General features: G+C 39.7%; 1 protein-coding gene across 1 annotated transcript in view; it reads left to right on the top strand.

Moving 5' to 3' along the window:
• The first annotated feature begins 26 nt into the window (after positions 1 to 26).
• KREMEN1 (kringle containing transmembrane protein 1) overlaps positions 27 to 13,630 on the top strand; it is a 28,372-nt gene continuing 14,768 nt past the window's right edge. The window contains exons 1-2 of the mRNA XM_086474292.1: positions 27 to 105; positions 10,138 to 10,300. Of these exons, the coding sequence (XP_086330418.1) occupies positions 27 to 105; positions 10,138 to 10,300 (242 nt within the window). The remainder of the gene's footprint in view (positions 106 to 10,137; positions 10,301 to 13,630) is intronic.

Here is a 13,630-nt window from a genome sequence, read left to right as displayed (position 1 = left end):
CGCGGTGCGGCCCGGCGGTGCAGCCCATGGAGCCCCCCGCCCTCGCCGCCGTCCTGGCCTTCTCGGGGCTGGCGCTGAGCTGCTGCCGCGAGCCCGTGCTCTCCGGTGAGTGACGCGTCGCGGGAAGCCGGGAGAGGGGCGCGTTTGGGGCTGGTCCCCGACCTCCTCGCTGGGCTGAGCGGCGAGGCAGCTGGAGTCTCTCCCCGGACTCCGCCGACTGCCCAGCTGGCGCGCAGCCTCCCGCGGAAGGTCTCTGCCGCCCGGCAACGCCTCTTCGAGGTCGCGACGGCGTCCCTCCCTGCTCGCCAGGTCGGTGCGCGGCTCGAGGCTGCTCGTGCGAGCGTGCAGGGGGTGTTTTCGTGGGCAGTTTGCAGCGTGTGGGTATTTGAGGACTTCCCTGTGCTCGCTGAGCTGGAAGCTCGGAAAACTGAAAGGGGTTAAGAGGAAGAAGAGCAGCACACTTCTCTATCGAAGTGGTTTGGTAGCTAGATCTGCGGGACATTGGCATCTGCAGGGAGAGGGGAGTGTGAAGTGGGTACACTTACCCACTGGGAAGTGAAATAAGCAGTGGCAGCAGGGCAGAATGGGGCTGCAGAGCCAGAGCTTGGAGGGGAGCCATCTCGCCTGTCTGCAGCGTGCTGCCCCTGCTCCCTGTCAAGCACGGACTCGTCTGAACGTTCAGGTTCTCATTCAGCCAAGGAATCTGGGAAGCCTGGAGCTTTGCTACCTGTTGGTGTGATTTTTTTTCAGTTACAATTCTTCTGCATTCTTTTGTCCTCATCTCAGTTGTTACTGATGATTTCAAGTACCACGGTTCTCCTCGGATAAATGTTGGCCCTGCTTTGCGAGATCTGAAGTGTCTGTTCCAGATCATCACAGTGTCATAGCCATCAAATGCATGGTCCTCCTGTATACATTTTGCGAGTTCTAGTTGTTATTCTTTATAATACAGAATTTGCTCTACTTCCTTTTGCCGTGAATAGATACATACTTACCAAGTTTTGTAGATGCAATTGATTAGACTTGGAAAATACTTACACAGACTTTCGTGGGGAAAAAAAGCCTTTTAACAGAAAGAGAACTCAGAAGGTAAATTTTACGACTTCTCAGAAGTTACCTGAAGTGAGTAAAATGTGAGAGTATTTTCAGATAAGCGTGTAGAGAGCTTCCTAGACAGGGACATAGCTAGACCGTGTCTGACAGTCTGTTCCCAGTACCATTAGGACATGTTTGGTACTTCTTCCTTTGCTTAAGTTGAAGAATGTCTTCTTGTAAGGTTTCTGAGCAGAACCGCAGACAGGACACTCCATGTTTGACCACGTCCCTCACAGCAGGCTGCATGACGGCAAGTGGGTGATATATCCCAGTGTGAATGTTTGGTTCATAGGCTATTGAGAGGATTCTGCCTGTTTATGCACCTGCACTTCCATCCTCTAGCCAACTTCTAACTGCGTGCACTGGCGGCCACTAAAGGGGACAGAGATGCCTGAGCACAAGGAGTGTAGGAGGGGGGAAGAATATGTAATGGCTCTGAGTGAACGGGTAGCAAGGGAGAATGGGTCTAGAAAACACTGCCACTGATGGGTCTTCTGCTAAAGAACCTGGAAACAGTGTGAATCTGCACTTCAACAAGGACCTGTAATTTGTATGGCACGTACAAAATCTGCAGAGTTGCTAGTCTGCACAAACCATATCTCAGGATCTTCTTCGTGATCCTTAATCCCACAGGACCAAAACGAGATCAGCTGGGTCAGGTTGTACTTGAAGCTAGCAGAATTCTGAAATGGCGAACATCAGTATTTCTTTTGTAAGACAGTTTGTCATAGGGTATGTTTTTGATGCCTATTCCTTTTTTATCAAATGTGTGTCTTAATAAGTTTATTGTAAAATGCAGTCAAAATGTAGACTGCATCACACCATTTGCTAAGATAGGAGAGGAACTTTAACTTCTGGAATTGCCTTATGAAAAATGACTCAAATTGTCAGAAATTAGAGCAAGTAACAATTTGTTTTGCACGTAGTACTGTGCTACTTTTCACAGAATGTTTCTGCTTTGCTGTGTGATGTCTAACAGTTTCTGTTAATCCAAACGCTGATATTTGCAGCATCCAAACTTCAGTCATACCAGATGTCTCAAGTGAATCAGAAATAAGAGATGAGTGAATAGATTGCCTAACATTAAAGGACTGTTAACATTAAATTTGATGAGTTTTGTATTACAAGGCCAAAGAGATGGAAATGCCTTCGGCAAATGTTAGTTTCAGTGAACAAACGTTGTTTTATATACTCAGTGCAATAAGTTCTCACTTCTAGTTTCTATATTTATAATGTTCATTTAATTTCCCCATCAGAAATGTATATGATTCTTAGTGTCTTTTTCCTGTCTCTGTTTTCTTTCCATGTAGCATTACTGGGTCACCATGTCCTTCGTTTTCTTCCCAGCTGAGTCTTTCCTTTGAGCTGCTATTCTAGCCTTCTCTCAGAAACCTTGTATCTCTTGTCGTCTTTTTCTACCTATGTCTTGCTGATTCAGAGAAGCAGTTCTACTTGATATGCCTTAAGCAATCATCACGGAAATACCCGAAAAAGCATTTCTAACCAGACAGAAAATGAAATAGTCAGACACTTCAGCATGTCATGCTTGTACATGCATAGAGCGTAACTCAAAATCCAGTTATGTGAATGGATTTAGGCAGGATGGAGCCAAAGAAGTGAGAGGGAGTCAGGGATTACATGCTGCCAGCTGCAAAATTTGCATTCTTTGTCGTATCACACCATAATGGTTGTGCAATTGACCGCTCCCTCCATCCACACAATGGCTATGGCCCATCCTGATAAAATTTCCAAAGGGATTCAGTTTGCCACGCTTGACAATGGAACAACAGTTTTAAAACTTCACAAAGAAAGAAAACAAATGGGTGTATTAAGGAACAGAAATTCTTATGGGGCCACATCATGCATTCTTACTTCCAGCGATAAAGAATCACAAGACAAGCAAGTGTTTGCATCTTGCGGCTGAGGACTAGCCAGCAGCTGCAACGCTGTGGCTAATACAGCATGTTTGTATTGTATGATTAAAAAGAAAAAAGGTAGTTTTAAGCATTAGAAATAATGGTAACTGCTTCTCATGCTCATATCCTCATTTGCCTGCTTCCAACATATTCCGGAAAGAGTCTGGCTATTCAGATAGCATTTACCTTTTTTTTTTAAAAAAAAAAAAATAAAAAAGGAAAAGAGATTAAAAAGTGATTAGATTGAAGGTCAGTAACCGAAGTTTCACAAGAATAGCAAGTTCACATATATAATAACTTGCACACTGCCAGGGAACGCAAGTATGGACCTCCACTATGTCTGTACGTTCCCAGGAATGTGCATTCTTACAGGACAGACAGATGCTTAAGTCAAGGTTTGATCAAATGTCAGGTGAGTATTCGTTGTAGCTAGTCTCTGGTTTGGAGCAGTGCTAAATAGGACTCTAGTTCTGACCAGCAAAAATTACTGCATTTGAGGACTTTAAAAAGTTTTGTGTGTATGTTTGTATGTCTATGTGGATATGCAGAATGAGAGAGAGGTGATCTTTAAACTACATGCAGAGTGCACCTATACTGCAAAGGAGAAATAATCAGCTAACCAAGCGCCCTTATAGTATCACATCAGATTTTAACTGGCTGATTTACCAAATGGGGAGTTATTTTCTAGCAATTTTGAAAATTGCGGTTTTAAACAAAGATAATTCTTTCCTGTTTTTTTTTTTCTTTAGTTCATAACAACTGTTGTGTTGTGGGATTTTCTACTGTTACAGTATAGGCACACAAGCCTGATAGTTTTGATAAGGGCTTTTGTTATACTTGTATTAATTGGAATAGTAAAGTATTGAAATGTAAAAATACTGCACTAATGTTTCGCTTGGGTAGGTCTAAAACACCCTTGTGCTTCCCAAAAGCGTTTTTTTTGCATCATAACACAATATGGAATGAGATTTTTTTTCCCCTGACTAATCATATGACCGTATGCAAATGAGCTTTTGGTTCAATCGATATCACTGCATCTTCAAAGAAAACCATTGCACTCCTAAAAATATGTTTAATAATGACCACAGAAGCCATATTTGTCTCTTTGATCTCCTGAAGCTTCTTCTGGTTTTAATCAGTGTTCCCACATGAAGAGTTGTGGCAACCTATGATAATAGAATCCCTATTCGCATCCGTATGGAAACAAAAATGTTCTCATCTGAAGAAGGTAATTTGGTGTTCTGCCCCCTCCATCCGTGGGCCCCTGCCTCTCTTACTGCTGGGGTATCTTGGCATCAGTTAAGTGGTTTCTGTCCTTTCCTCTGTGCATTGCTCTCTCATTGAAGTGTTTCTGCTGTCTAATTATACCCTTTCAATCAAATTAGAGACTGCAGCATCTGGTTAGTGCCTGTAACTGTTGCCATCTGCACCTAGATACAGTGCTTTCATTTAAGGAGGAGTTGCCATTTCTAGCAAGAGCTAGGAGAACAGTTTAGGTAGAATGGAAATAACTTAAAACTCTTCTTAGAACATTAGGCAAGCACGTGCATCAAGCAACTGACACCTAGACATTATCTGACCTGGCACCTTTGGCTTCATAGAGGATATTCCGCTTAAGCATTTTTCTGAATCTTCTGAAAGGCTGTAATAAAAACAAGTGAGAACTGAGCAGGCAGTTATAGCATGTAAATTCAAGGAACCTTTATTTCTTGCTGCAGCCTTACAGAACATTTAATGTTCTGGCTGTAACAGCACTGTAATGAAACACAAAATTTAAATAGCAGCCACTTTAATTTACCTTTCATTAATCTGCAGATTTTTAAAAGAAAACCTTGCTTCTTGTTGGGCAGTAGCTGGTAGGATAACTTCTGGCCAGGGAAGGCTAGTTTCTAATTGATAATTGTTGACAACCTTTAATCTCTCCGGCCACTAGCCAGCACTCCAAGTAGCTTCCAGAACTTAAAGCAAGCAAATAAAGCAAGTAACTTTATTTTTTTCAGTCAAATAGTAACACATTTGTCATTCTGAATTTTCAGTCTCAAAAGCTATGTACATGCCACAAACTTAGAAGACTACCCTAAGAAGTCATTTAAACCACCCTGAGACCTCCACCTCTTCAGTCTGCAATTTGTAATGTCACTAAATATATGTCTGAGAAAATATGAATTTTGAAGAATGTTTAGAAAATTTATAAGATTTCCTGTTTATCAGCCAGAAAAGGAAGAGTGTTGAGAAGTAGATAGCTGTTTTTTTTGCTTTTCATCTGATTTGTACAGAAAAGACTGCAAATGAAATGCAAATGTTAGTATCATTTCTATTTGTGATAATGTGGCACGAAATGAGAGTTTCTCAGGTGACTGGGCCTATTGCCATTAAGGACTTAAAAGATTTGGACCAGTATTTGGAAGTCCATCTTAGAAAATCATTGGAAGCCAATGCAGACGCTGAAATGTCAGTGTTTTATCATCAGTGCTTCATTCAGTAAAAAAGTCAGGCTGTTACATTCTGCACTACCTTAATTTTTCAGATGATCTTAAAGTGGCGCCCATGTGGAGTGCAGGCAGCCATACAGTCCCAAAGTAACAAAGGCATAAATGATCATTGTAAGGTCCCTACATCGAAGAAGAAACCGAGACAGATGGAAAGAATTTCTACTACAGCTGCTGTTTGATCTTCCAAATGTTGATCTGGCTCTAATAAAACTAATTGTGAACCTGTATCACACACTGAGCATTCACTCACAGTGGACAACCATCCCCAAGCTTATTTTCTGCTTTTTCTTTCTAGCAGTTGCCACTCAATATGTGCTTATCTAGTCTCAGTATTCATTTAAAAAACAGAGTTATTTTTCTGTCAACCGTGAGACCTGATGTGTTGAAAACAAAACTGCCCTGACAGCACACTGCTGTCCGTGTTTTCTCACTAAGGCTCATAAGCATTGTTCTGAACAGGACCTGTTCGAACTTTCCAACTTTTCATGACTAGAACCACTGCAATGGTTCTATCTCTGATTAATTCTGTTTGCAGACATCCTCATGCAACAGTAAAGCAGCAGGGTCATTAGGCAGTTAATAGAGTAAAATCATCACAGACATTGATTTTAATCATGGATTTGACACAAGTCTCTACTTCAGACTATGTCTGAAACCCAGCTGACTAAGATATTAGAAATACAAGGAGGTTGAAGACTTCAATATTTGAATGGTCGCAGCTTTCTCTGTGTCCTGTCTAAAACCCCAGTGATTTAATACAGGTTCATGGTTGACAGGATAGTTTAAACTGAGCCTTGGGTGCATGAACAGAAACCACGTGACAAATCTGTCAAGCACAGTGGCACACTGATGCCTTCTAGGAAACTGTCAGCTTTAGCCTCCACAAAGTGCCTGTTCTTCCCTTACTGTCTTTGCCACTCAGAGAGGACTTCGATACAGTGCAAGTTCGGTGGTAGTATGCTGTAGTCTTACAAAACCTTAAGGAATAAGGCTTGCTCAAATTCATGGAACTGGTATGAATTTCCTGGAGTCACTGTTCTGATGTTAGTTAGATTCCAGGTGAAGGGCTTCATAGCCTAAAGTAACGTGGAAGTATCAACCAATGTAAAGCAGTTGGATTCAGTGGGTGCCAGAACTGTAAAGGAGAGGTGGTTGTTGTTGGTTGGTTTATTTTTTTCCCCCTCCCTTCTACATTATCATAATCTACCAAAGAGAAATCAGGTCATTTGAGTAAGCCCAAGAGTTTTACCAAGTGTTCAGTCCACTATTTTCTGACTCTTTTATTTAGATGACCTCTTCTGAATTAGTTCTGTGCAGACAAATCTGACTGACCTTTTTTAAGCTCATCTTTTCACAGTATTACTGCACCAGTGGTGCAAAACCAAAAGAAGGACAGAGCGTCTAATCTCCTCTTCTCCAGAATCTCTTAGGACTTTTGTCTTTAAAGTGTGGCCTATGGATTTGAAATTGAGAGGACAGTGGTCTATCTGCAGATGGAACATTCACTTTGCACCTTCAAAATATGGGGTATATAAATTTCATAGTGAGATTGCTAAGGTAGTGTCTCATCTGTTGTGCAGCAAAATATGGTGAAATCCCTATGTGTGATAAATAGAAGAATTCAGTTGCTTAATACCAAGATATTCAATATGCTGAAAGATCTGTATCCATGTTACTAGGAATTTTATAGAGAACTTTACAAAATGTATCTCAGCAGATATCAAAGCTGATTGTTCAAGGTAAAAGAATGTAGGACTGAGGACCTGATTTTTAAACGCCAGTATTTACTTGAAAAGTTTGCACTCCAATGCTATGGCAAAATTATTATTAATAATTAACAAAATGAAAATGTCCTAGCAAATTCCCTGTACCACAAAAAGATATGTATTTATTTTGATAACCGCTGCTGAATTCCATAACTTAAAGTTTTCATTTCAGTTTTTCTGGGATAATCAATGCTTTTATGTGGCATCTCACTGCCGCCTCCTTCCACATCTAGATGCTAACAAAGCTAGGGGTGTTTCACTACAACCCAGCTGGCACATTTTTCCCAAATATCTTGGTAGTTCAAAAGAACAGAGGAAGCACTGTTAAAGATACGTATTGTCTTAGGAACAAAAGACTACAGCTGAGAGGAATTAAGAGAGCTCTGGCTCTTCCTTTTGTGCAGTGTCCTTAAAGTACTACTGTAATGAAGTTTGAAGAAAATCTATTTTTAAAGAAAAAAAAAAAAAGCTGACATGAAAATGAAAGGCAGTTGCTACTGCAAGTTAAAGCATGGGCCAGTCTTAGCAGATCCTAAACCAAACTGATGTTAACTTCAGTTTAGTCTGTGTGCCAGATTACATTCAGGTATTGTAGCATTCCTTGCATTTCTGAGTAGATGTTAGTACATACTGCTTCTCTGTTTGGAAGTGAGACGCAAAAAAAGCAATAGCACTAAGCTGAAGTAGACATCTTTTCTGGATGTGTTTATCACTTCTCACAACTGCTTTATACTGTACCTTATTTTGTTTATCCAGTTTGATTGTTTTCCTCTCTTTTCTGCCAAATTCATCAGCTTATATTTTTCAGCTATGACATAGAAAAATTTTTACATTAACTGCAACGCAAGAGAGGTATTGAAGAGAGTTGCAACACTGTGGTGACTTTAAAGTGGGCTTTTTTCATATGTTTATGCAAATATCTGTGGTGGCCTGAATACTGGAAACTCAGATTTGCATTTTCAAGTACATTTATGTAGCTCACCTGCATGGCTAAGCCAATCAGGTAAATTACAGTAAGGAGGAGTATTGACTTGAAGCTTGTTTTTGTTAAATTAGACACCTTTCTGTCCATGGATGATAGCAGTATACATGCATGGCTGTGCAGACACCTCTTCCGTGTGCCTTCAGCAACAAATTCCATCTCATAGAAACCCTAACGTGCCTAGGCATGAAAATGCGCAGTGAAGGTACAAAAACATCAGCTTTCATCTACTGTGTAATAAAAATGTGAAATAATCGTTATAATTGCACCATTCTGATATTTGTGAACCCAGACTAAACTTATTTCAAAGGCATGGTTTTAATAATACATTTTCCTTTCTCCCACAGTATTTCTAAATGCAAGAATGTTTGTACTGTTAATATCAGGATTAAATTGGGAGTGGGTTTTTTTTACTCTTCCAGCTGCAGCCACACAGGTCTTTCTAGCCTTGTTTTGTAAGGTACATGTCACGAGGGACACCTGAGATCAGCATGCTCCAGAGCACTCTCCCTTTCCCTCAGGGCAGTAGAACATCTCTGCAGATGTTACATGGTTTCTACAGAGAATACTATGGGATAAAACAGGAGGTCGTGCAGCTGCAGTTAGTAGGAAGCGTTTGTGACTTTCCCCAGTAATGTTCTTCAGTACAAAGAAATGTTTACAGCAGTGTAATACAGCAGTTTTAATTCTGTCATGGACTGTTGTATTTTAATACTATTTTTAAATAAATGCATGGGTGATAAATGTTACCAAGTATTAATTATAAACAGGATGGACTTATTTATGGTACATTAATTATAATGATTATTTCTGGAAGATGATCACTGAATCACAGAATGGTTGAGGTTGGACGTGACCTCCAGAGGTCATCTTGTTCAATCCCTCTGCTCAAGCGTGGTCACCTAAAGCAGGTTGCCCAGGACATGTCCAGATGGCTTTTGAATAACTCCAAGGATGGAGATTCCACACCTTCCTATGCTATGTCACCCTCACAGTGCATAATTTAATAAAAAATGTTTTGTATTTTTAGTAAAGGTAAAATTGTTCATGCATATATATATATGTATTGAATCAGAAGTTGTCATTAATACGACACAGCAAAGCCAGGCAGCATGAGATTTGTAGTTCAGCTGAGAAGGGGATAGTGTATTCAATGACTAGAGAAATCATTCCCTGCTTTGATTTCTAACTCGCTGAGTATTAGGAAGCTAGGAAAACAAACATAAATGGGAGAAAATATGAGCGAGGCAGAAGAATACTGACCTGTAAGTTTTAATCTGGAAGCATAAATGCTTTAGTAGCAAATCATAGTATCATGATTATACCTCACCAAAGGAGGTCCCTTTCTGAGGGAATTCAAGCCAGAAAAAAAAGTGCCTAAGAATTTTTCGAAATTGGGATGTAAATGTTTGCAAGATCTGTGCCTACAAAATCTTTGACTTTAGAAAGTACAGATATTCACAACTTCAGTTAAACTGGCATGATATTTTGGGTAGCATGCTGATAAGTGGCAGACTGATAACATCTGATTTCATTTTTTGAAAATTAACAAATTACAGATTCATCCTAATGAGTAAAACACAGGGAAAACAGTAAAAAATGTAGTACGCTTATTCAGAAAAAGCATGTTAATTTTATTAACCACTCTTCAGATCTAACCGTCTTATACATTGTTTAGTAAAGTAGTGAAATCATAATCTCTTCAATAGATGTTTGACTCTGAAAGAAAATCCCAGACAGCATCTTTAGTTGCCTAAACAATGCAGGAAACATGTTAGTGAAAGGAAACATGCGCTTTTGGGGCTGGGGTGGCGGGTGAGGGAAGAACAACCAAACACTAAACCTACATACATTCTTTCTCTTTTTCCATTTCCGTTTCTTCCCAGAATGTTATACAGCAAATGGGGCTGACTATCGTGGCACTCAAAACCAGACCTCCCAATATGCAGGGAAACCTTGTCTTTTTTGGAATGAGACCTTTGAGCATCCTTATAATACTTTGAAATATCCCAATGGGGAGGGAGGGCTTGGAGAGCATAACTACTGCAGGTAAGAAATATCTCATTGCTACTAACATTGCCTGTATACCCGGTGTTATTTTAACCACTTGACAGAAAATAAGGAAATTTCCTGTCATACAGTGAGGAATGTCAGAACCATGGATATCTAGCAGGTTTTGTTTTACCCTGTAATTGGTACTCTAGATCTACAAGTACCATTAGTAGAATAACTTTTTCAGCTTAGCTCTCACCCAAAGTCCATGTCATAGATCCAGTCTATAATTTGACATGACAGAGAAAGACTAGAGATTACTTAAATGAAAAGGTGGAGATAATAAAAAAATTGATCCAAGTCAGAAGTACAGAAGCACTAGTGAATGTCTGTAGGAGTCTCTGGAACATTACGGTTTTTACCCTCACCCACAAGCCTGGTTCTGTTACATACTTATGTTTCCAAGTTTAGTGCTAATGAAAGTTATGTGGTCACTAAAAATTCTCAGTGAGCATAAGCTGTTCAGTGACTTAGAGTTGTTATTTGAATTCAGAAGCTCAACTGTCAGTGGTTACAATACCAGCTTAAACCATGGCAAATCCACTTTCATTTCCTTGCCTTCTAGAGAAGTCCTCCATAACTATGGGTAGAACTCAGAATGAAACTTAAATAAGAACTTCAGAGTTTAGGAGCCAAGTAAGAATCTAAGTGCAGAGAAATTTAGGCTCCGCAGGCTCTTTTCAGCCTGCAACATTTAACTTCCTGATGTTGTGCATCAGGAAGTTACATACACTTCTGCCTTTGCAGGACTGATCAGCTAAGTTTTTATGCCTATCTATACTTGCTATGGAAATAGATAGGGAATAACCTGATAGATACATTCCTTAAACAGTGATAATCATCAGCTCACCTAGGATCCGTATGAAGTTGGGTGGTGTCTGTTACTCCCTGGGTAATGGGGACAGAGATGTTTAAACCAAGAGATTGAGAACTGAGTTACGTGGGGCATAGCAAGAAAAGCTGTAATGTCTCCTTTGTGAGAAGGTTCAAACCACACCTCAGTTCTCCTGGAAGATGCTTTTACTTAGCAGGTTATAGGCTTTCTAGGGTAGAGCCTAGACACTTGCCACCTTCATGTTGAAATCTTTTCACTGTAAGCAGTATAAATCAGGATAAATGAGGCAAAAGGATTATGCAGGAGTTCAGCACAATTGCTATGTCACAAATGTAGAGTCTTGGTTCCTGATCTTTTCCATATTTAATCAGAAATAGACATTCAAGAAAATATGACAGAGACAGTCAGTTAATGGAGAGTAAGAAAGCACAGAAAAGAGGTCTTATGACATGCAGCAGACAGATGAGCACATTGATGAAAGAAGTCAGTGGCATTCCCAGAATATTTGATGACTCAGGAGGATATTTATCATTGAAGAACATTGGTGAAGGACAAGGAAGAAAAAGACTTACTCAGGATCTTTTCCAGTGATTGCAGCAGTGCTTCAAAATAACACTGTCCAGTGTGTTGCACCAGTGGACTCTGTTTTCAGCCATAGAAGGAGAAAGCATTATTGCCAAGTTCTGAATTGACTCTCTTTTGAATCAGTTCAGCATCTCACAGGAGAAAATTAAAATACACCACCTACAAGAGAAACTCTTGTTTCTACAAGAGAAGTTGGGCATTCTCTTTAGAAAATGGTCTGGAAACCAAATAAACCCATCAAGCTGTCTAGTATCAGATCAGCATGTGAGCACTGGAAGGACTGACTGTCTTCTCATTAAAGACATTTCACACCAACTTCATAGCCTCTCTCAGCCCAACACCACCAAATACATAACAAGTTTCATGACATGTAGAAAGCTGTGTCTCAGTAGGCATACTAACAGGGAGCTCTAAAAAGAATAGTGGCCACTGATTTGTCTCTGATACAAATAGCAGAATCAAGAAAGTAATTTTGATTGTTGTTGTGTGGCAATATCCTAGGTAGACTGTATTTGCAGGGTCTTACTTTTGGCAGTCATGTCTGGCTAGTACTTAGGTTAGTACAAAGCAAAACATGTACAAGCTATGCACAAATGTGCATAACAAGCTGAATGTTTATCCGGGTATTCAAGTAATCCTTACTAGAGTTTCACTTTACTTAGCAAATGAGAATTTGGTAAGTATTACAAGAAGCAGGAAGCCTATAATCTGGTACATAAGCCTGAGAAATTACTTGATTACCAGATACAACTTTTTAACCTTAATCTGCTAGGTGTTAGATTATCCTCTTTGAGATGGAGTTTGACTGCAAGGTTAGCCATTTCCTTCCTTATGCTGTATCACTTGGCCCAGGAATATTCTCACAGGTGTATGGAACGATGATCCTAACTAATGGATGTTTTTTAACTTCACATTCTGTTGAAAAAAAAAGCTTGGAAAGTCATTGTTTTAAGAGTGTTAGAGAATATCTTTAGCATGTAAATCTTGTCAAGGCCTTGTGTGTGAACATAGCGCTGTTTTAGCTCTTTCTCTGCCATTGGTTTGCTTGTTGACAATGGACAAGTTGATCTTTCCTTCTCTGGGGCAATATGTCTCACAAGGCTTTTTTAAGGCATAATACATTACTTTGAGGCTCAATTTTAGGGATAACATTTGAATAAATCTAATTTTGCACTTAAAGCATTAATCAGAAGCGTGTTATCTCTTCATGGGTGGTCCTTACTTGGAATACTTTGTTTACTGCAAGATACCCTGTTAAGATGGAAATGCCTCAAAATGTTCCACTAAACCTCATTTCAGCCACAACAAGATTATGCTGACTGAAGTTTTTGGAGATTTTTGAAAGACACTAAATTGTTTTCTAACTGTATGCACTTTTGAGGTTCAAGGCAAAGATTTCTAAAAACATTCATCACATTTCTCTACAATTTCCTTGCATTTTAAGGCATGTATATGTGGAGTGCCATTGCCATGATTCAGTTACGGACATCTGATTTCTGTCATGCAGGTATAAATGCTGAATTTCCTGTAACTGTGAAAACAAGGAAAATTGTGTTATTTCGAGTACAAGCTTTGCTTGATTTTAGTCTTCTACTTTCTTTAACCACTGGAAGCTCTGCCGTTACACCTAAATTCCTGGCACACTAGTCTTGGGCTTTCCTTGTCCACTACTTTTACTGGTCTATTTGAAAGCCTAACTAGCAGCATTTTAGTCAGCTGAATTGAACTTAACTCAGTAATTGTCTTCAGCATTCTGTTATTTGACCAAAAACCATCCCCAGCAGTTCTAAAATTTGATCTCCCACAAAGAGTTGTTAATATGCCCAAATGACAATGTGCAGCTGAACTGACACTTCAGTGTAGGGGATTCTCATTAATAGAATTCATGCCAAAGTACATGATAAAAA

This window comes from Leptosomus discolor, chromosome 16, assembly GCF_034619465.1.
Source record: "Leptosomus discolor isolate bLepDis1 chromosome 16, bLepDis1.hap2, whole genome shotgun sequence".
Taxonomy (NCBI): Eukaryota; Metazoa; Chordata; class Aves; order Leptosomiformes; family Leptosomidae; genus Leptosomus; species Leptosomus discolor.
The sequence above is the reverse complement of the archived record's forward strand: the minus strand, read 5'-3'. Positions and strand labels throughout refer to the sequence as shown.